This window comes from Dendropsophus ebraccatus, chromosome 3 (assembly GCF_027789765.1).
Source record: "Dendropsophus ebraccatus isolate aDenEbr1 chromosome 3, aDenEbr1.pat, whole genome shotgun sequence".
Lineage (NCBI taxonomy): Eukaryota > Metazoa > Chordata > Amphibia > Anura > Hylidae > Dendropsophus > Dendropsophus ebraccatus.
The window spans coordinates 37,495,759-37,518,504 of record NC_091456.1 but is presented as its reverse complement, the minus strand read 5'-3'; the positions used below and the strand labels follow the sequence as shown (position 1 = coordinate 37,518,504).

At 41.7% G+C, this 22,746-nt stretch overlaps 1 protein-coding gene across 1 annotated transcript in view; it reads right to left on the bottom strand.

Moving 5' to 3' along the window:
- The window catches only part of CABP7 (calcium binding protein 7), a 75,783-nt gene extending 56,712 nt beyond the window's left edge, over positions 1-19,071 (bottom strand). Inside the window, exon 1 of the mRNA XM_069964129.1 lies at positions 18,819-19,071. Coding sequence (XP_069820230.1) covers positions 18,819-18,927 — 109 coding nt within the window. The 5' untranslated portion in view covers positions 18,928-19,071. The remainder of the gene's footprint in view (positions 1-18,818) is intronic.
- Positions 19,072-22,746: the final 3,675 nt, after the last annotated feature.

The window sequence follows — 22,746 nt, the reverse complement described above, 5'->3', positions numbered from 1 at the left end:
TCCGGCGGGGGTTCTGAAGTCGGTACCGCTGCTCACATCGGGCATGGGGAGAGGTAAGTGCCTACTCCTGATCCAATTCCCTCCTGCCCCTGACAATTGCCTGATTTTAGAAATCCCCTGATGAAAAGGAATGATGGAATGATCATTGGGTTCATGCTTCCATACATTATTGTGGTTCCTCTGAAGAAGAAAAGCCTGAGATAGGGTATCTCTGGTCTTTCTGAGCAGCCATGGTATGGTCACCAATATTTTTTATTGTTTACGTATGTAAACTGTAGCTGTTACGTTGAATGTGTTTTCCAATATGTTAACAGCATGTAATAGAGCAGGAAGATCTGCTGTCACTCACTGAACTGAACCACCTGCTGGACTTCTAAGCATAGAGTTCAGGGATTTATAGTGACCCGCAAGGTTTCCACTTGCTGAGACTCATTTTTCTCAGTATGTATCCAGCATTTACCTAATAATCTTTTTCTCACTGGGGTATTAGTGCTGGTTTAGGGGCTGCACTGTATAATCTTTACACCCTTGCTGTAATAGAAATCCATTTTTTATGCACCCACTTCCTGGTGAGCCTGTTTATGCCCAACAGCCAATCAGAGCAGGGGGTGGAGCAGCAGCCTTGCAAAAACGGAAAAAAATGTGTGCATCTATTTGGATCTGTTTTTCCATTGACTATTATTATTATTAAAAAAAAAAAATGTTTGACCACATTTTTCTGTTTGTCCCAGACTACCTTAAGGCCCTATTACTAGTGATGAGCGAATACTGTTTGATCGAATAGATATTCGATCGAATAGTGAGATATTCGAATATTCGATATTCGTACGAATATCCCACGAATATTTGATAAATATTCGATAAGCGTTCAAATCCCCCAGCTTCCGGTTTCACCCTCCAAATGGTCAAATAGATGTTTTTCACTAATCGAATACTTGTCCCCATAGACTTTAATGGGATCGAATATTTGATTGAATATTCGAATATTCGCGGGATATTCATTCGAATATCTCACTATTCGCTCATCACTACCTATTACACATGCTGATCTAGAGGAGCAAGTGAGCGCCGGCCTGTCAGATCAGCACTCGCTTTCTCCTCGTTCTTCTTGATCTTTAGATCGTCTAAGGATCCCATAGGAGATAGCAGTGATCTGCTGCTCCTTTTACATGGAGTGACGACCAGCAGACCATCTTTATCGTTCTATTTTTTTCAATCTGTTGAAAGACAAGGATCAGTTGACATTGTGCATATCGGCTGATCGTTGCCTTTTAACAGTAGCTATTGCACCATGCGATTATCGCCTGTAGTGGTGTAATAAGGCTTTTAGACTGTCTGCAGACATTATATCTAAGCTTACTCACAGTTCTACTCTATGGCTATGTTCACACATAGTATTTCCATCAGTCTTTTTTCAACCAAAACCAGGAGTGGGTTGAAAACACTAAATCTTTCTATCATTATTATGCCCTCTAAGCTGGGCCAGCATCAGCACAGGGCTTATTCGGGGAAGTGCCAGGGCCCACAGCGCCTCTAGGGGCCCAGAGAGGGAGAGGGGCCTGGTGTTCTAAAGTTCAGCCTGCTCACTGTAGTGCCGGGTGAAGGGCTGAACTGCAGAAGACAAAAAATACAGAACAGGACCTGCACAGAGAAAGAAAAGGGTGAAGGCCTTGATCACATGACCTGAAGGTCCTCAATTTTACAGTGTGGAGAGAAGCCGACAGAGAGGAAGAGGAAGAAGACTGAGCTGTAAGTGCTGTGTGTCAGTCAGTCAGTGTTGGTCAGTGTCCGTTAGCCAGTGTCTGTGTCAATAATGTATGTTTGTAGTGTCTCAAGTGATTTTGTGCATAGTGTGTGGATAATGGGTGCATAGTGGATGGATGAGGGGCCCGCTAAGGCTCTGTCACTTGAGAGCCTGAAAAAATCTGGAGCTGGCTCTGCCTGTAAGTTCTACTCCTGGTTTTGGTTGACAAAAGACTGACCAAAAGACTAAAATACTTTGTGTGAACATAACCTATAGGAGCTGGGCTAAAAAGCAGCCAAGGCACAGGGACTGAGATAAATACATAGCAGGTATCACCTAGAGGCACTGACTTACATATAATTTTTAACTTAAAAAAAAACATGGACACTTTCTTCCATAAACAGCACCACCCTTGTCCTCACTTTGGGTGTGTGTTTTGCATCTCAGTTCCATTGAAGTGAATGGAGCTGCATTGTAATACCACTCACAACCTGAGGACAGGGATGGTGCTGTTTCTGCAAGAAAGTAGCTGCGTTTTTTCTAATTCGGACAACTCCGTATAAATCAATTAAAATAGTTGTACTGAATACTTTCCTATCAAAGTATATATCATTCTGCTCAGCTCTTTCTGCTCTATACCATGCTGTCTGCTGATTGGACGACATGTTCTTGTGACAGGTTCTCATTAATCAACTCTATAGGACAAGATCAGTTCTGGATCAGATTTCAGCGTAGTACTTTATGTGAAGTTCTCAACCCTAAGCGGTGCTCTTTAGACTGCTAGACTAGACACGCTCTGTAAAACGCTAAAGTACACGAAAACACCATATCTGTACCCATGAGAATACATATCTTTACACACATATAATTAGGAGAATTCACAAAAGAAACAAGGAGCATTTACACTTTGGGCACGTGTCTGCAGATCCTTACTGAAATGAGTTGTAAATTTAATTTCAATTATTAATGCAGACAAATTCAGGTTGGGTCTTGTCATGATGCGACGTCTTGTTATTATGGCGGGTGAGAAAAAGCAATAAATAGCACAGAACCTGTTGTCCCACGCAACACTTTGGAAAATACTGTAATGTCTTAAACCAATGCTATGCTAATTGGACTTTTAACACTTAGTGGGTATTATATAACCTTTGCACCAGGTCTGACAAGATGGAAGTTTGAGAGAACGTAGCATTGACACAAAGAGTGACCAAAAAATCATAACTCGTATATTTTTCCATATAATGAGTCATATGAGAGCTTAATTTTTGCTGGACAAAATTTTTAATCACTTCCTTCATTTCATCATAAAAAATGCTTCAAAGCTGAAAAAAAAACCATATCTGGGTCAAAATTCGTAAAAAAAAACCCCCAAAAAAACCCCTGTGGTTTTGTTTCTACATTGTTCACTTTGCAATTATACTGATTTGTAATTTTTATTCTGTAGGTAAGTGCAATTAAAGCAATAGCCAGTTTACATACTTTTTGTTTTTTTTAAAACTAACTTTAAAAAATTAAAACATATGAGAGCTTAATTTTTGCTGGACAAAATTTTTAATCACTTCCTTCATTTTATTATAAAAAATGCTTCAAAGCCGAAAAAAAAACCATATCTGGGTCAAAATGCGTAAAAAAAAACAAAAAAAAAAACCCCTGTGGTTTTGTTTCTACATTGTTCACTTTGCAATTATACTGATTTGTAATTTTTATTCTGTAGGTAAGTGCAATTAAAGCAATAGCCAGTTTACATACTTTTTGTTTTTTTTAAAACTAACTTTAAAAAATTTAAACTTTTTAGAAGAAAAAAATATTCAGACTTCTATAACCTTGCCTTTTTTTTGTCTATGGAGACATATGAGGGCTTATTTGATCTATGATCTAGTTTTTAATGGTACCAGATAGGTGGGTGGGACATTTTATTTGCCTTTTATTCCATTTTATCTGATAGATGATAAGACTAAAAATAGGCATTTCAGGTGCTTGGTATCATTTTTCGTTTACGCCGATCACCATGTGGTATCAATAATGGTTTATTGTAATAACTCGGACAATTCCGCACACGGCGATATATAACATGTGGTGTGTTGGCTTTCTGTTTATGTTTTTAATTTGAAAAATGGGAAAAGGACAGAAAGACTAAAGTGGCCCTGGAAGGTAAGTATAACCCTCTAGCTACCAATCGGCACCCCCTGTTCTTTGCTGCGTCTAGCACCTGTCAAGTTACACTCTGCATGCTGTGATCAGTATTGATTGCTGCGATCAGTATTGATTGTGGGATGCACAGGGTTAAACTCCCAGGATCAGACTGAAGTCCACTCCTAGTAACATACAGCTCACATCCACTGCATATAGTGTGGGTTCAGCTCATGACCACCGGGCCACCTTAAAAACACATATTGGTGGTCATTAAGATGTTAATATCACGATGATCAGCTCTTGTGTTTTATCAGGAGAAAAAAATAAATAAAATGCAAGTGATGCAGCAGACCTGGGTGGGAAGAGTTATTAGAAAAGTCATTAGACACAAACAAGGTTGTGGGAGGTAACTGAAGGGTTTTTGTAGATTTGTGATAGGGTTTTAGATTCTTAGTATAAAAGAAGACCAAATGCGATTAGCTGCTCCACAGTGTGAGGCAAGTCTCGATAAAACTCTGACTCCCACGTAAAGAGTGAGGGCAAGGGTTTTCAGAGAAGCCGACCAATTAACAGGGAGTCAAAGTATGGTAGAAGGAAAAGAATGGATTATGATCTTAATAGCTTCATGTCGGAGAAATGAGAATAATTTAAAAAGGCTTTTGAAGATGGGAGCAGGAGGACTTTGATTGTAATGAATGCCTTATAGCCCAGACTAAGATAACCCCTAGAAAAGGTGGGGTTGACGGTAACATTTACATGTTTGTAATGAGTAGTACTTTGCATGAAGAAATATCACTAGTTCTATTTAACTTATATTCAGCTTTTAGTTCATCAGGAAGTTAGGACCAAAAATCTGCTACAAGGTTATTATGGAAATGAGTGCAATGCGGAAGGACAGATGAATGGAGTGAATGTGACACGGATGACACTTGATTAAGGCATAGAGATATAAGCGGAACATGAGAGCAGCCTATATACAGTACGGGATGGAATGCAGGACAATTTACTATATAGACTTGTGACCCAAAATGACTCAAGATGACCATTGTGTAATGTGCAGCTGGACCATAAGTAACTATTCTTTCTCCGAGCATAAGACATGGTAGAGGTTTTGCTAAATTGCTAAATATAAGGCCTCCCCTGGAAGTAAGAGTAGATGCACACTACGGAAATCACGCAGATAACTTGCCACGGATTCCGTCGCTCGCCCCCCTGCGCTCCCCGTTGAAGTTCCGCCAGTCCCATAGGCTCCATTCTATGTGCATGCAGATTTCCCCGTCCGCCCAAACAATTGTCATGTCCATTCTTTGGGGAGACAATGGAATTCGCCTGACCACAGAGTGGAGTCTATGGGACAGGCAGAGAGTGAAGCATGAGCGTGCAGAGACAAGTGGCGGAATCCGTGCGGAGTTAGGCTGGGTTCACACTCCGTTTTTGCAATCCATTTTTTAATCAGATTTTTTGTAAAAAACGGATGAAAAAAACCATATGCATTTGTAACGCATTTGTGAGCATCCATTTTGATCCCTTTTTTCCATTGACTTCCATTATAAAAAAAAACCCATCAAAATGAATCCCCCTTTTTTTTACGTACACAAAAGTGTAGTCGGATATAATTTTTGTGTCTGCTAATAAAAAATAAAAAAAAATTAAATATAATTGAAGTCAATGGGAAAACAGATCAAAACGGTTGCATACAAATGCATCTGTTTTTTCCATCCGTTTAAAAAAAAAAAGATGTAGAGCTGCACACAGTCTGCCGTTATCCCGTCACCTGCTACCATACCGTACGTTGTCCCTGCTGTGCTGTACGAGGGTGCTGTAAGGAGCTCCCTCTGGTGGCTGAAAGCTGCCATACCATACGCTCTGTCCCAGCTGTGCATGTGACATGTGAATTCTTCTTCATGGAAAAATAAGACATACCCTGAAAAGAAGACTTAGCGCATCCTTGGGAGCAAAAATTTATATAAGACACTGTCTTATTTTCAGGGAAACATAGTACGAGGTTGCCATTACACAAGCAGAAGTAGATTCAAAAGGGGATAATAAAGGAGGGGCTTATACTGCTCCTTCCTGCTGGATCCACTTCTGGCTTTGGCTGCTTGTGTGATGCCAGTCTCGTGGGTATCAATGATCCATGTGTCAGCTGCATTCTCAGGCAGATCAGGAACGGTTATTTTCTTTGAATGAATAAGAGGTAAACTGCATAATGCCAATATGTGTGAACAGATGTTAAAACATTTTGTCCATATTTAATATAGTGAGAATGGAGTAGTGAACAGGATGAAATGTGCATGTAATCTCTAGAGGACTAGCCTGCAATTCCTAATGATCAATTATTTTATCAATATTGCATCCTGGGTTTCCCTGATAAGCTCCACATCCGTCATAATGAAGATATGATGTCTCCAAAATCTTCCATACAAGACGGCTGGAATAATGCAGCATGACCTTTCCAAAGTGAGAACACTACATATGCTGAAGTTCAATCACTAAAGAAGCATTAAAAGATCCCAAACAAATAAAATTGGCACCTGGATGAAGGTAAGGCAGAGACAAGATCACATAAAGCCCTATATAATTGCTTGGTTTGATCTTAAAGGGATACTCCATCATTTTTTTCCCCTTTTCAAATCAACTGGGTTCACCAAGTTATATAGATTTGTAAATGACTTCTAGGGTATGTGGGTATGTGACCAGCGATGCTAGCTCACTGCTAGTAACTTGTCAGCAGGTTTACATATAAGAGGGGGAGTTACAAATGATTGCACATAACTCACAGGCTTGTGCAGCAGGGCTGGGAGATTATATATGTCATCCTGAAGCTGGCCCACCTCTTGCTCAGGGGCCCACTAAGAAGTAGGGCCCACCGGGGGATTCCCCTGCTCCCCTGTGAGCCAGTCCGAGCCTGGCTGCTGTATGTTCTGCTGGAAGTGGTGTATTCTTTCCAGTTTAACACAGTGCTCTCTGCTGCCTCCCCTGTCCAAGACAGGAACTGACCAGAGCAGCAGTAGCAAATCCTCATAAAAAAACTCTCCTTCTCTGGACAGTTCCTGTCTCAGACATTGGTGGCAGCAGAGAGCACTGCATCAGACTGTAAAAAATATAAATATCCTCCCATCTATTTCAACCTCTCATGTGAAATTGCCCTGTTTGACCTTAGTACTTGCCACAAATCCTATAGGTTAAAAATGGCTGTCATGAATTGAGTTATCGTTTCTGATCCTGTCAGATCACTTCTAGACGATGACAGCGGACGAGTCCCTCGGAATAATCTCCATACACTGCTGAGCAATATTGAATGTGATTTCTATGAGTCCTCCCTGAACACGTCCACACCACATAGACTCGGCTGGGAACAGGAAAACCTCCCAGACATGTTTACACCTAATTTATATGACCAAAAATGATGCGGCAAACATGAAAAAGTGGTGTCCATGACTCGACTGAATGCTCCCATAAGAATCTATTAAACCGCTGATTCTACCTGTGACAGATGATCTTTATAGTAGCAGCGTTCAGGAAGAACACTTAACACCGCAGCCTTCTACCATGGGGTAACCTGCCCATTATATGGATATTGTTGACAATGATGAAGATAGATTAGTATTATTATACTATTATTAGATATGACATTGTGCTGTTCACAGAAAGGAAACACAAAGTTAATTTGAAAGAGGACAAGGAAGAAGCCTGTATTAAAATACCTAATGGTGCACATTAAATACAGAGTATAACTAGAATAAGAAGCAGGATTATGGCTAAAGGGCAAATCATAACTCACTAAGAGAACATTACATAGCAAGAAACAGGAAGAAAGCAGAATAAGACGTCTCATTGAAGTCCCACATCCGCCTGTACTTTACACAGCATGACCTAAAGGGCTGTATTAAACATTTCTCATTTCACATACTACTCACATAACCTACAAAAATACTACTTAAATATTTTGGTAAAAAAAAAGAAGAAGAAGCATTTTCCAGGAATGGCACAAGCTAACAAACGCCCGAGAGCATGATGTGCTTAAATGTTATTTGAAGACAAGCAAGTTTTTGAAAGGAATTTATCTCTTCAAATAGTGTCTGTAATAAAACTAATATTTGCCCTTTGCACATTTCAATTTTAGGACGTATCACTGGGTAAAAGCACCTGTTATTTTATAAATGAACCAAGGTGCTGGGGATTTGAGCTCTACGTTTTAGTATGTAAAAGTCTTCTCGTTGGGTCAGAGAATACAAAGATTTTTTTTTCTTTACTGATAAGACTGGAATCACACACAGCAGTTTTTTGGAGAAGTGCCACTGCAGTTTTTGAGCCAACGCCAGAAGTGGATTCAAAGAAATGGAAAATATAAAGGGAGGACTTGTACTTCTCTTTCTTGTTGGATCCACTTCTGGTTTTGGCACAAAAACTGCAGTGGCAGTTTAAAAAAAAACAAAAAAAACCTGCTGTGTGTGATTCCAGCCTTAGCGCTAGATAACTTTTTGAAGTAGGTTTCTATTTTCTGATTGTAATTTTTACATTTATTTTTTAGTATATTATATGGGCTGTTTTTAACATAAATTATTATTATTATTATTTATTTATTTGTACAGCTCCCTTAATTCCAAAGCACTATACAAGAGATAGGGGGTAAGAAACAGAAAAAATACAAGATCAAAAACACATTACATAAAGGTAAATGGCAGACTGATACATGGGGGAAGAGGACCCTGCCCGCGAGGGCTTACAGTCTATAAGAAATTTGAGATATCCATTATAGCAAGACACAAGAGTCTGACACTATTAACATGAATGGGCTGGCTTGCTAAGCATGCTCTGTGACCTATGCAGAAGTCATTTCATGAAGGGGCTGACCTCTGAGCTTCAGCTTTTGTCTTATCTATAGACTGGTGTGAGCTTTCACTGTAACCCTATCTGTGATGATAAGAAGGACACTGCTGTAAAGTGTTCTGTACAGAACAGGTGGTGTTACTGAGCTTATTATTAGGCTACACTAATGGTCCTAACTAACAAAGTGATTTTTCGTTTGTCTCCGATTAACAATAAACAATTGCAAACAAGCTCTTTGTGAAATACCTGAAATCATTAACCATAAGACAGAATGATAGTCAGTAGCTACAATCAGAATTATGATTGTACATATACTCCTTTTTTTATTCATAAATTTTTATTAATTTTACAAACGACAAAACAATAAAAAAAATCCACAATTATTTTCTTAACCCAATCCCACCCCGATACGGAGAACATCTCCCAACTGAATCACCAAACTCTTTACAAAAGGTTAAAATCTTGTGGAGTCACCCCCGCGGCTCAACTTAGCATTAAGCCAAAATCGTGGGATAACTACCTGACCCTCCATGTATACTCTAGTATATAAATTATCACGTAACAACGAAGGAACAAAGTGTACATACACCGAAAGATCTGCAAATGATTAATAACGCTTTTATGGTCAGCTCAAAAGATACGATTAACAACATACCAATGACGTTCAATTCCATTGCCTGTGGCAGCAGGGCTCAGATATATAGATGCAATGATTCTCAATGTTCCTACATAGTGGGTTCAGCAACGTTCTTCGAACCTGAATGCTCAGCATTTGCCCCCCAGAGGCTGCAGAAGTTGGATGCAGCCCTAGAGAGTCCTAGAAAACATCAATTTAGCCTATGGACTACCTAAGGCTGCATCCAACTTCTGGAATCAAATACCGAGCGTTCAGGTTTGGAGAACATTGCTGAACCTGAACAGTTCGGCTTCTCCACTCAACACAACACTATTCCCAAGCCAAGTGCCCCTTCCTAAAACAAATATCTACAAAGTACCAACACCCGTACCACACTATAGGGACTAATACACACTTGATGAAACTTGCAGTGGTGGATATTACTGAAGTGGACTAGATCCCCTATGGGTCCTTTTACACAAACAGATAAATCACTTAAAGGAGAAGCCAGAGGATTTTGAAAATCCGGCAGCGGGCAGGGGGTAATTTGATATCGAGTAGGCACTTACCTCTCCCTGTGCCTGCAATGAGCGGCGGAACCAGCCTCAGGACCCCTACAGGAAGTCATTTTCCCCCGAATTGTGATAATGTCACGACTCGGGGAAAAATGCATCAGTCACTCACTGGCTGAGCGGCCAGTCCATCACCTGGGTCGTGACGTGTATACCCCGGAGATCCTAGAGCCCAGTGGGCCGGCCACTCATCAAAGGCACTTGGGGGGGGAGGTTGTACTTATTATTAAATTTCACCCCGTTGAACTTTTCTAAATCCCCGGACTTCACCTTTAAGCACTTGTTTAGAGAATTACAACTATTTTTTTTTCTTTTAAACAATAGGTATTAGGTAGCGGAGACGATAAATCCCTAAGAAAAGTTGTTAATGGGATCGTATATTATATTATGTGATGTGAACAATGAGTGTATACACCGAAAGACTTTTGATCCACGGCATATGGACGAATTTTCTTTCGTTGTTTGATTGTTGCAGTTTTTACACCAGAAGTTTATGGTTTAAATTAGAACGATTTACCGCACAATAATCAGCCCATGTAAAAGACCTTTAAGTGTTTCATCGCAAATGACATGTCTGCTTTTGTGTTGTTAATGCCACTTATCTTCACCTGGCAGCACATCCCCCGTCACCAGACTGTGAAAAGTTCCCAACACAGTAAACACGTGTAAAGTTTTTATGCAGTTAATGGGGAAGTATAATCAAACATTTCACATAACAGCTACACGAAGCATAATCTGCCTCTTTCCTATTTTATTCATCTATGGTCAGGGGCGTAACTACCACTGAAGCAGCCATAGTCCCTACTGCAATACACTAGGACCCTGAGCTATCATCATTTGCAGCACCAGGTGTCCAAGCAAACCTACCTGGTTCTCCAAATATCTCTTTAAGGGTGGGTTCATACTACGGAATTCTCGTGGATAATGTCAGAGGAATTCCGCAGTATGACATGTCACTTCTTTCGGCGGATAGCGGAGTATGCTGGCCCATAGAATGGTGTCTATAGAGCAGGCGGAAAGGCGCGCGGCCATGCGCGCGGACATACTGCGGAATTCCGCGGACATTATCCGTTAGAATTCCGTAGTATGAACCCACCCTAACTGCAAGCAATCCTGACAACCGATTGCAGTTATGAATAGACTTGAAGGCTTAGTGGTCGGTTGGGAAGGGGGGGCCCATCAAAAGTTTGCTATGGGGCCCAGCCATTTCTAGTTACGCCTCTGCCTATGGTCTTAGAGTGGACTTTAAAAGTCTTTAAAAGTCCGGACCTCTTTGGGGTAGCCTGCGGAGTCACACAGTTTTTTAATTCATCCTCGCAGTTAACTTTTACAACAACTATATCGGGAACATACCTCTTTGATTTCATTTGATCCAGCTGTTTCTGGACATTAAACCTAGTGACGGCTGAGGAGGATTATAGGAGGCTTATACAAAGGGCCAGTAATTGACAAGTCATTCGCAGTTGTTGCCACAATATTGTGTATTTCCTCCGCACTGTGATCAATAGTCGCTGCCTGCAGATGGCTTCTTGCTAAGGTTTGTAGTTGTGAATTTCAACAAAGAAGTCTAGCACCGTGTAAGGAACGAGTGGAAGATCCCAGTCTCACTCGGGTATATGCGCTGCCAGCTGCCATGTATTTCCGACACATCTGTTATTGTAGCTTTTCAGATTGTGATCCTACTAGCAATAAAAAAAAAACATTCTTTTTTTTTTAACGTACATAATTAAAATGACCTGTAGTTCATATCGACATGAAAGGCATAGATATAGTTTTTCATAAAACTCTTTAAAAAAAAAAACCCTGCCTCTGCATGGTTAGTCTAAATGATTTCTCACTTTTCGCTGTGCTGCAAACAGTAGGTGGCTGCATTATCACTAATTGGTTGGTAGTGTTATCTATAGCCTATGAAGACTGAAGGAGGCTAAAGTAGGTCACAATAACACTGGAGATATTAGGCAACTGGTCTCACGTCAAAGAATATGCAAAGCCGTAATAATACAGCATGAAATGTTATTGTATATTAATATATATTACATTGAGATTAGAGGAAAGTGCTCAGAAGATGGTTTATTACCATGGTCCAAGCCCTCTGAAGTCGATGAACATTGCTAATTCCCTACCATATTGGATTCCTCCAGGTATTCTGGTTTCCTCCCACACTCTAAAAAACATACTGTCAATTAACTTCTTATGTAATTGGCCTTTGAACAGATGGGTGTAATACGGATACCTTTGCAACCATATAACGAATGGGTCCTGGCCTTAGTCTTATAAACCAAACTCATGGGGATCTGGGATGCTTTCAGTTTGGGTTTTTAGGCCCATGGTTGGCGCCGGGGTTTGCCACCATAATATACAAGCACAAATACGGCCTTAGATGTAAAATCAACCTTGGGCTTGACCTTGATCTTGTGACTAGAGCGAGCCGGGTTCGGGTTCGAGTCGATCCGAACCCGAACTATCGGCATTTGATTAGCTGGGGCTGTTGAACTTGGATAAAGCTCTAAGGTTGTCTGGAAAACATGGATACAGCCAATGACTATATCCATGATTTCCACATAGCCTTAGGGCTTTATCCAAGTTCAGCAGCCACCACCAATCATATGCCGATGTTCGGGTTCGGATCGACTCAAGCATGCTCGAGGTTCACTCATCTCTACTTGTGACGTGGTGCTAGATAAGGGTGTTCATACCATAGCTGGTCAATGTAGTTGTTGTGGAGCCACTTCACATTGGGGAGGCAGCATAATTTAGATCTAATCCCATAATCTATAGGTACCATAAGATTCAGTAAACTAGTAAGAGGTCTATATAAATTTTTACTGTAGGACTCCCATCCTCTGTGTGCACCATGAGATAACGGGCATTATTTTAAAATGATTTAAAATAAAAAAAATATTTTATCATAATTATAATAATAATTATTTAAAATCACCATGATCATTATTAGCTGCCGTCATTATAAAAAAAAAAAAAACTGGTTTTCATCTGAAAAAACATGTTGTGGGAATGTCGCCTAATTCTGTTTCAATCTTTTGTACATGCCTCGCACCCCTTTTACTATGCGTAATATTATATTATATATTGCGGCATCTCAATCGACAAGGGGGTGTGGTTTAGAAGTAAGTAACATATAGTATGGAGTGCAGAAATTGCACCATCATTTTGCCACAAAATATTAGCGTAAATCAGGACAATTAAAAGGCAGTATAAAGTTAGACTGCAGTGTTATAGTTCAGCAAAAAAAAAAAAAAAGAAATTCTTTCAAATCAACTGGTGCCAGAGATTTGCCATTTACTTCTATTTAAAAATCTTCCAGTAATTATAAGTCTTCCAGTACATATGAGCTGCTGTGTGTCCTGCAGGTGTATTCTTTCCAGTCTGACACAGTGCTCTCTGCTGCCACCTCTGTCCATGTCAGGAACTGTCCAGAGCATGAGAGGTTTTCTATGGGGATTTGCTACTGCTCTGGACAGTCCCTGACATGGACAGAGGTGGCAGCAGAGAGCACTGTGTCAGACTGGAAAGAATACACCACTTCCTGCAGGACATACAGCAGCTGATGAGTACTGGAAGACTGAAGTTTTTTTATCATTATTTAATTACAAATCTCTAGCACTTTCTGGCACCAGTTGATTTGCAAGAACTTTTTTTTTTTTTTTTTTGCTGAACTACCCCTTTAAGGATACACCAAATTTATCATAGAGCCTGAGTCACATTGATAAAGGTGACGCATCTTCATGCTGCCTGTTCTGTTTACACTCCCTAAATATTAGACAGGATTAGTAAGTCTCCCCCCCGGGTAACTCACTCTGCATTCTGTATATTACCTTCCAGTCATGATACAATTTATTCTTTTAGTCTCAAAACTCATATTTGGGGACAATATTGCAGTGACCCAGTTACTGTGCCAATTTCAGTTCAGTAAAGTAGAAAGAACAACACTTATTTAGTAATAGTCATTGCAGTCCATTTCATGGTAAATGGTATTTCCATACAAGCTGTCATTCAGCTCTTTCATGGTAAAATGGATATAAGATTCAATAGAAATCTGAAGGGTTACATCTGAAGATTTATAGCTCGCTCGCTCCCTCTGAAGTTATAGGACAAAGGGGACCATCGTGCTTTTAATGCCAGCTGCAGAACATTTGTTATCATTGGGATGGACTAAACTGTTTTTAAGGGAATATTTATGGCATAAGTTCCTTATACACACACAGCACCCAATCCTCATTGGCCGTTCATCACAGTGACCGAAATGGCAACTTTGTATTTGGCAACAGAATATTTTCACTGCTTATAAAAGGATTAGTACTAGAGACGAGCAAAGTAGCAGGAAATTCGTTACGCGAGCTTCGTGAATTTTGGGTCAAACTCGTTTATATTCGCAAATCAAATCTTAATGAATTTCATTAAAACTACAGGCAAACTACAGTACTGGGACTATTACGGAAGAGCAAATTTGTTAAAGCTTGTTGTTGTAAAAGTGTCAAAAGACGGAAAATCACAATTAAAAAAAAATGTCAATCAGCCAGTCAATCATCCAATTTCCGCCATGGACAGCAGTGGACGTTGGTAGATCAGTGGCGTAATATCAATTTTTTTTCCCCAAAACAGGTGTGGAGTGCAACCACTAATTTTGTAAGGAGCACACTCAGTAATAAAACCCAACTTGTATAACACTGTAGGAGTGGAGTGCGGGCAGTGATTATGTAAAGCGTACACTCAGTTCAGTAATGAAACCCAACTTGTATAACACAGTAGGAGTGGAGTGCAAGCACTGATTATGTAAGACGCACGCTACATTCACTGATCCCAGTAAATTGGAGTGGAGTGCAACCACTGATTATGTAAAGATCACACTCAGTTCAGTAATGAAACAAAATTTGTTTAAAGGGAACCTGTCACCCCCCCCCCCCCCCCCCGCTACAGCCCCCTATACTCACCTGATCCCGCCGGGTCCCGCTTCTGGATCCGGTCGGGTCACAGAGAGATCGGGTCTGAGAGATAAGTCCAACGCTCATAGAGAATGACGGAGCGCTGGACTCTCCGTCATTCTCTATAAGCGTTAGACTCATCTCTCAGCGCGCGCGCTGGGCTGCAGCGGCTGAGATCTCCGTGACTCATCCGGATCCAGAAGCGGAATCAGGTGAGTACAGGGGGCTGTAGTGGGGGGTCGGGAGCCTGTCACCCCGGCACGGGGGGTGACAGGTTCCCTTTAACACAGTAGGAGAGGAGTGCAACCACTGATTAATTAAAGCACACACTTAGTTCAGTAATTAAACCCAACTTGTAAAGGAATGGAGAGTAAGCACTGATTATGTAAAGCGCAGACTTAGTTCAGTAATGAAACCCAACTTGTATAACACAGTAGGAGTGGAGTGCGAGCACTAATCATGTAAAGCACAAGCTCAGTTCAGTAATGAAACCCAACCTGTATAACACAGTAGGAGTGGAGTGCAACCACTGATTATGTAAAGCGCATACTCAGTTCTGTAATGAAACCAAATTTGTACAACACAGAAGGAGCAGAGTGTAAGGGGCACACTCCATTCACTGATCCCAGTAAATTGGAACAACTCAATAGGACTTTACGGAGCCCAGTGAGTGAATAATATGGAATGTGTCTTCACTGGTTCCAGTGAATTTCTAAAGGCACCCAGTTACTTGGTAAACTGGACCCTTGGTTGACAGCAACAACAATCACCCACAATAAGCCCTCCTATCCCCTATTCTCTGTCCCTAGATCCTTCTGTTAGTCTCTCCTTGCTCTGCTCTTTCTGCCTGCTGCCTTCCTGCTCTCTCCTCCACACAGCCGACTGGCCACCTCCATTACCGAACCTCCTTATATAGAGGGGGAGGTGCTTACATCACAGAGGGGCCTGAAGCTGATTGGATGGAGCGCCAGGAATTATGGTAATCCCTTTCTCCCGCCCTAAGACACTCCAGACAGCATGTGCGGCCGCCATTTTGTTTTTGCAAATTTCCTTAACGAATTGGCAGGAATTCGCTTTGCAGAATGGAGCACATTGACGGCCCGATTTGCAGCGAATTTTGATTTTCAGATTCGCTTTGCTTATCTCTAATTAGTACAACTTTGCAATGCTAACACCAGAAGAATTCATCACGGCATCACCACCAGCTTCACTATTGTTCATTTGTACTCTGAGGAATCAGTATTGCATTAAGTAAGACTTGCATTGCTCTCAGACATTTGTATCTAGAAGGACACAAATAAATGACATACTGTCTGAATGGTGCATGGTCTACATATTAAACCAGGTAAAATTGTAAAGTGTAATAAAATCCAGTCTGGTTGCAATGCATGAATTCATCACTTATATTATGAGTCATCTGAAAGTTTTTCCTAGTCTCCAATGCTCATTGGTGCATTTCACATAAGAGCCACTTACATTTGAAGTGTCATGAATCCAGCACCTTACCCCATCATCTATATCTAAATACAATACCAGATGGGCATTACGTTTAACAGAGGAACAGAGGATCTTATAGTGGGTTTTAAACAATCTATATGGTGCCCATATCCAAAATTGACAATCTATACAATGGGATAGGTTCCCCATACAATGCTTTAGCTTAAAGGGGTTGTTCACAAAAAAAAAAAGATTCTTTTAAATAATCTGGTGCCAGAAAGTGTCAGAGATTTGTAATTTACTTCTATTAAAAAATGTCAAGTCTTCCAGTACTTATCATTTGTTGTGTGTCCTGCAGAAAGTAGTATTTACTTTCCAGTCTGGAGAGCAGGAGAGGTTTTCTATGTGGGTTTGCTACTACTCGGAACAGTTCCTGACATGGACAAAGGTGGCAGCAGAAAGCCTTGTGTCAGACTGGAAAGAATACACCACTTCCTGCAGAACTTGCAGCAGCTGATAAGTACTGGAAGACTGGAGATTTTCTAATAGAAATAAATTACAAATCTCTGACACTTTCTGGCACCAGTTGATTTAAAAGATTTTTTTTTTGGTAAACAACCCCTTTAATACATAGAAAGACAGCGGTGGCATCCAGCAGTTTCATGTCTACTAACAGAGACCAGTAGCTATGGTGGAAACTACGAGGAGGCTGTCTCTTCCCCTTACCGATTTAGTGCCAAAATACCAACTAAAGAGCAGAGAGGCAGTGAAAACACACCAGACACTGCCAGCTCACAACAGTGATGTAGGATCAACACTTCTCCCTGATTCAGCAAATGGTATAAAGCAAAATTTCTGTATAAAACTCAAACTGTGGAATATATCATCTAAATTCATACAGAAAAAAAACACATTCTGTTGATCTTTATTGTTTCACATTTCTACCTAGACACAATAGGATTTGTACACTTTTGTAAAAATTTATTTTCCCCAGGATCAGACTACAAGCAGGGCCGTATTTACCACTAGGCACCCGTGGTCCGGTGCCTAGGGCAGCACCTTGCAGGGGGCAGCACCAGGGAGCAGGGGGACAGAAAAAACAAATGTTTTTGTTTTTATTTTTTTTAGTTTCCCTCCTCCCGTTCCGACTTGCCAGTAAATCTGGTGTCTTTTCCAAGGGGATGGGGGGTATGGTGGTATTGGTCAGGTCTGGTATCACCAATAGGTGCGTGAAGATGGGGCGTCTTCAGGATTAGTGCCTAGGGCAGCAGCAGCTGTTAATACAGCCCTGACTACAAGTGGTTTTCCTTGTAGTCTGTAACCATGGAGACCAAAGATCTACACAATTGGAACATTTTTTTGGTTGTTGTTTGGTAACATTAAACAGTTATAATGCCAACATGTTGATTTTAACCTAAAAGTAAAGGCCCGAGTACGTTCACATATTTATTGGCTTCATAGGGAAAGGTCACCCGGGGAATGAACAAAAAGGAAGCGTGCTACATCATACTGATTTATCATTTATAAAAGTTCAGCTTGCGTATAACGCGACTACTGTTAACAGCCATGAACATAACACTGTCATAAATAATTCACCAGTAGATGTCCCTATGGCAGGACCACAAGAACGCACTTCCCAGTGAACATAGTTTCCAATGCCAACTTTCCCTGCCATGTTATACTAATGTTATGCCCATTCAGTCATTGAGCAGCTGTTATAGACCATTCCGACTATCCGTATAGTCAGGGAAACTCTATCCATATTCTTTCGGAAAGATGACGGAACCCAAGAGTATTCTACTAGTTTGATTATGGAAGAGAAACTTCTAGTCCTGTTATATAATGGCATCAGTAAGACAATGGACCGTCCACTGCTTCAGTAAACTACAGAGCACACTGACTTTATGGCTGTAGGGTTTGCAGTCATAGGGATTCAGTACAGACATAGCCATTCCTATTTGCAGCCAGTCTTTTCTTATTTGATTGCATTCCTACAGACCATATTGGCCATAGTCCCCACCATCCGCGCACTATGACACCTGATTTACACCCATTACCATTCACTCAATACATCATCACCCTCACTGGACAAGTCAATGAATAAAATTCAGCGAAGACATATGGAAAAGAGCCTCTCTACAATCCAGAGATCCTGTCTGCCATATTACAACAATCATCAATATTACAGACTGAGGCAACCCCCTGAAAATCCTGGTAACTGGCACATTACTGATATTGGCATCCCAGGGGTCACCTAGTCAATGAGGAGGAAGAGTCATCTCTGCAATCCATGTGCACATTGGAGTGTCTATATAATGCACAGTGTAATATAGATTTATAGCCTGATCACAGCCCCCTCCACTGGATTCCTGCACATGTGTCCTCTTCACCTTTAGGTGACACCCCCCCCCCCCCCCATATGACACCCCCCCCCCCCCCCTCACCTGTTGCATCCTCCCCCTCCCTCCTCCTTAGTCAATTAACCTACAAAAAGGCTGGCTGCCCCCGACTACAAGTCGCCCCCCATAGACCGCAGTACTTACCCTCTATCTCGTCTTCGGGGAGCTGAGTGGGTGAGTGTTCTCTCAGTAATTCGGGGATAGTGTAGACCCCCCTGTACATTAACGCCGCCGTTACCGGGTGAAACGGCATCTCTGCGGGCGAGAGGACACCCGGGGGCAGACACGACTCCAAGGGGCAGCATACGGAGTGACTGTCACCGAGAGACTGTCACCAGTGGATGATCACCAACACACAGTGCAGGCACAGTCACTGGCCGAGTGTCACAGGTGAGCTGCATGCGGGCTGTCACATTGAGACGGGCTGCCACGTAATGAACGAGGGGATGTCTGATGGAGAGACAGCAGTGTGGGGGGATCTCACGGGCAGAGTGCTAGCATGTCACATGGAGAGACGGCAGAGAGAAGGCATGTCACATGGAGAGACGGCAGAGAGAGGACATGTCACATGGAGAGACAGCAGAGAAAGGAAATGTCACACGAATAGACAGCAACAATGAGGGGATGTCACTTGGAGAGACGACAGAGAGAGAAAATGCCTCTCAAAGAGACAGCAGAAGGGGGGATTGTCATATAAGTAGACAGCAGAGATGCAGAATATCAATCAGAGACAGAGAGAAGCTGGAAAGAGGGAATGTCAGATGGAGAGAGATAAAGAGAGAGAGAGAGAGAGAGTTGAATGGAAAAACTGTCAGGAGAAGAGATGGCTGGGAGAGAGAAGAGAGACGGCATGCGGTAGAACTCAGGTAGAGAGCAAGGAATAGGAAGAGACCTCTGGACTGTACTGTGACAGATGAAGATGGAGAAGAGAGGGGAGATGAGACAGATGAAGAGGAGGAAGAAGAAGAGAAGTAGAGGAGGACTGTGATAGTGTGAGAGAGAAGAGGGCAGAGAGAGGGATCAGGAGAGAGAATGCAGGGAAGGAGAGAGGCAACAGGAGAGAGGGAAGAAGGAAGCCAGAATGAAGGAAAACCCAAGGAGGGGGCTCTGAGGATGGAGGGAGAAGGGGAAGAAGACAGAATTGGAAGGAAGGGGAGAGGGAATGAGGTAGGAAGAAGGAGGGATACAAAGTGCACATAGTGGCTACATGGAGGTAACTACACTACCCAGCCAGCCCTCCCTCCACACTCCAATGCCCCCCTGCCTGGGATCCCTCATCTCAATGAGCAGCTTTTACTACCAGTCATTATTTACTACACACTACTAAATGTAGACATGATGGTTCCAGGCATCCCTGACCTAGGTGAACCCCACAGCAATGCTGCCAGCTGCAATATGCTGCAGCCTCTCTAGCACACTTCTGTCTGTCTCTACCTCTAGGACATGGCACACTGTATAGGAGCACAATCCCCGCATGCATCCAGTGTTGTTATCTGGGATTTGTCATTGATGAGAGATTTCTTTTGTGTCTTGAATTCCAAATTGAGATATTGGAAGTCTTGATAGAGAGAGAAGATTATTCACTGTTGTTCTCCTGCAGACATGTTCACACACACACTGTACGTATACCTTGCTTCATCGTGGAACACATTTATCATACGATTCCCCTATTGATCCATACTAATGGCAAAAATATTTTTAATTTTTTTATTAGGTTTATTTTTGCAATTTTAGGTGAGCCAAAGAACTAAAGAAATTAATAAACTTTAAAAAAAATTCGGTCTTCCGAATTTCAAAGTCATCCAATGCCATTTTAAGGCTGCAGGGAAAAGAGTTGGCACAGCAGGTAGGTCTTCTAAAGAGACATCCGAGGATGTTGAAGTATATGAATTAAAAATGATCTGTAAGTATTTATGTGTAGGGGGGGGGGGGGTAAATATTATGCTTCCTCGCTTAGGGTATATTCACACGTACAGGATCTGCAGGAGGTCTAATGCTGCAGGAGGTCTGATGCTGCAGATATTAATGTAACTAAATGATTAAACACAGCATTGAATCTGGTGCAGATCCTGTATGTGTGAATGTACCCTTAAAGGGGTTATCCATGGAACAAAAATAATATTCTAAACAGTCCCCCTTTCCAATACCACCCCTTGCATCCTTTTTCCTTATATTTACCCGCTCTGGACATCTAAAATCAACTTCTCTGGATCCTCTCTGACAACACGCTGCTCCCTCTTCCCCGCTCTCCTTGTAGACACAGGACATGTGATCTCCTCTCTAGTGGCCAAGTTAGCTGTCTATTGACTTGGTAACCGACCCTCCAGGAGACATCATCTGCACCTGATCAGTGCTAGTGAAAGTGCTGCTTCCATAGACTTACATGTGTCCCTGAGCTTAGGTTTCTGTAAAATGAAAAGTTATAGTTCTATGTCTGCTTGCTGTCAGTGAATGCAGGCATATGTACCTGTCTTTGTGTCACAGCTCTGTATATTGTAAGTGTTATGGATGTACTTAGAGTCTGGATGGAACTAGAATGTTTTTCATTCACAGTCAGCAAGCAGAGATCTAAAACTACTCTATACCCCCCCACTCTACTAGACAATGCAGGCGGCAGCCCTGCTACATCATCAGCTAGTATGGAATACATACTGGGGTGGTGTGATGCAAAATCAGGCTATGTTCACACTACGTAAAAGTACGACCGTTGTTGCCGATGGCAACAACGGCCATACTTTTACCGCGGTGGAACAATGCCTGTTGTTCTATGGGATCCCGGCCAGAGCGTACACACATCGTATACGCTCCGGCTGGGATCCCATATGCCGCCGCAAACAGCTGATGTCAGACCTGTCAGTTCACACAGTGAAGCGAGCGGCTCCGGCCGCTCACTTCACTGTGCGCTATGGGAAGCTCTGATGCGGGCGCGCTGATGCGCCCGCATCATAGCTCTGCGGCCGAGATGATCCGGCCAGAGACTGGCCGTTCCGTGACCCGGCCGGGGTCACGGAACGGCCGGTCTCTTACGTAGTGTGAACATAGCCTCAGACTGAAAAAACAGTCCTGTTTACTGTGCAATAGTAGTGTCAGCAGTGGGCAGGAAAGAAAGATAAGGGAGTGAGTATGCAAATGGACCAATAATGGAGATGCATGATGGGAAATGTAGTTTTCTATCCGGCACCATCTTGGATATAGATCGGCTTTTAGAAAAACTTGTAACACAGGAATGGCAGCAGCTTGAAAGGCGGGAGACGGCTCAAAATATTTAGGAGGGCTTGGTGAGTGAGACCAGCTAGCATTTCATTTTTTAGCTCTTAGGTGCATAAACCCTTTAAAATGAATCTGTCAGCTGCAATTAGGGCAAGAAGACACATGGTACCTTTCATATACTTGTCTGTGGTTTTATTTTTCTGTGGAAAGTGTCATAGAGGCTTTCCCAACCCCTGAATGGAATGCCTTCTCACTTCTTCTCCCATCCCTATCTCTGCATGATTAAAAGTCAATACACTCCTATCCTGACCACAAATATCTCCTACAAAAAGGACACTACTGTATTCAATATCAGTAATCTTTATTATCAAAAGATTTTACATTGTCATAAAAGAAGCCAATTAGCCATGCACATAAGGACAGAAAATGATCCACAGGAAATTACGAATAGTATTGCACAAGAATCGATAACCAAGAATGTATAGCAGTCTATAAATAATGATTCATCTTGCTATATATTATTACACAAACGCCCAGTGGCCCAAAGTGGTAAACATAAGGAGAAAACAAGTTTATATATCAGTCATACTACCTGTGGTTTAGCAGTGTTCACACATTATGCAAAGTGGGCCACATTAAAGGATCTTGACTAGGTAAGATGGTGGATGGGGGAGAAGAGTTAAAAGGAAGTCTTCAAAGGTCAAAAACACTATCATGAGGTAAAAAAAACATAAAACAGAAATCCATTTTATCATCTAGGTGTTGAAGACCTAAGGACAACACTTCCTTAGAGCTGTACATAGAGAGGAGAGCAGATACAAAAAGGTCTGTAGAGGAGAAAACCAATCTGTTTTTTTTTTTT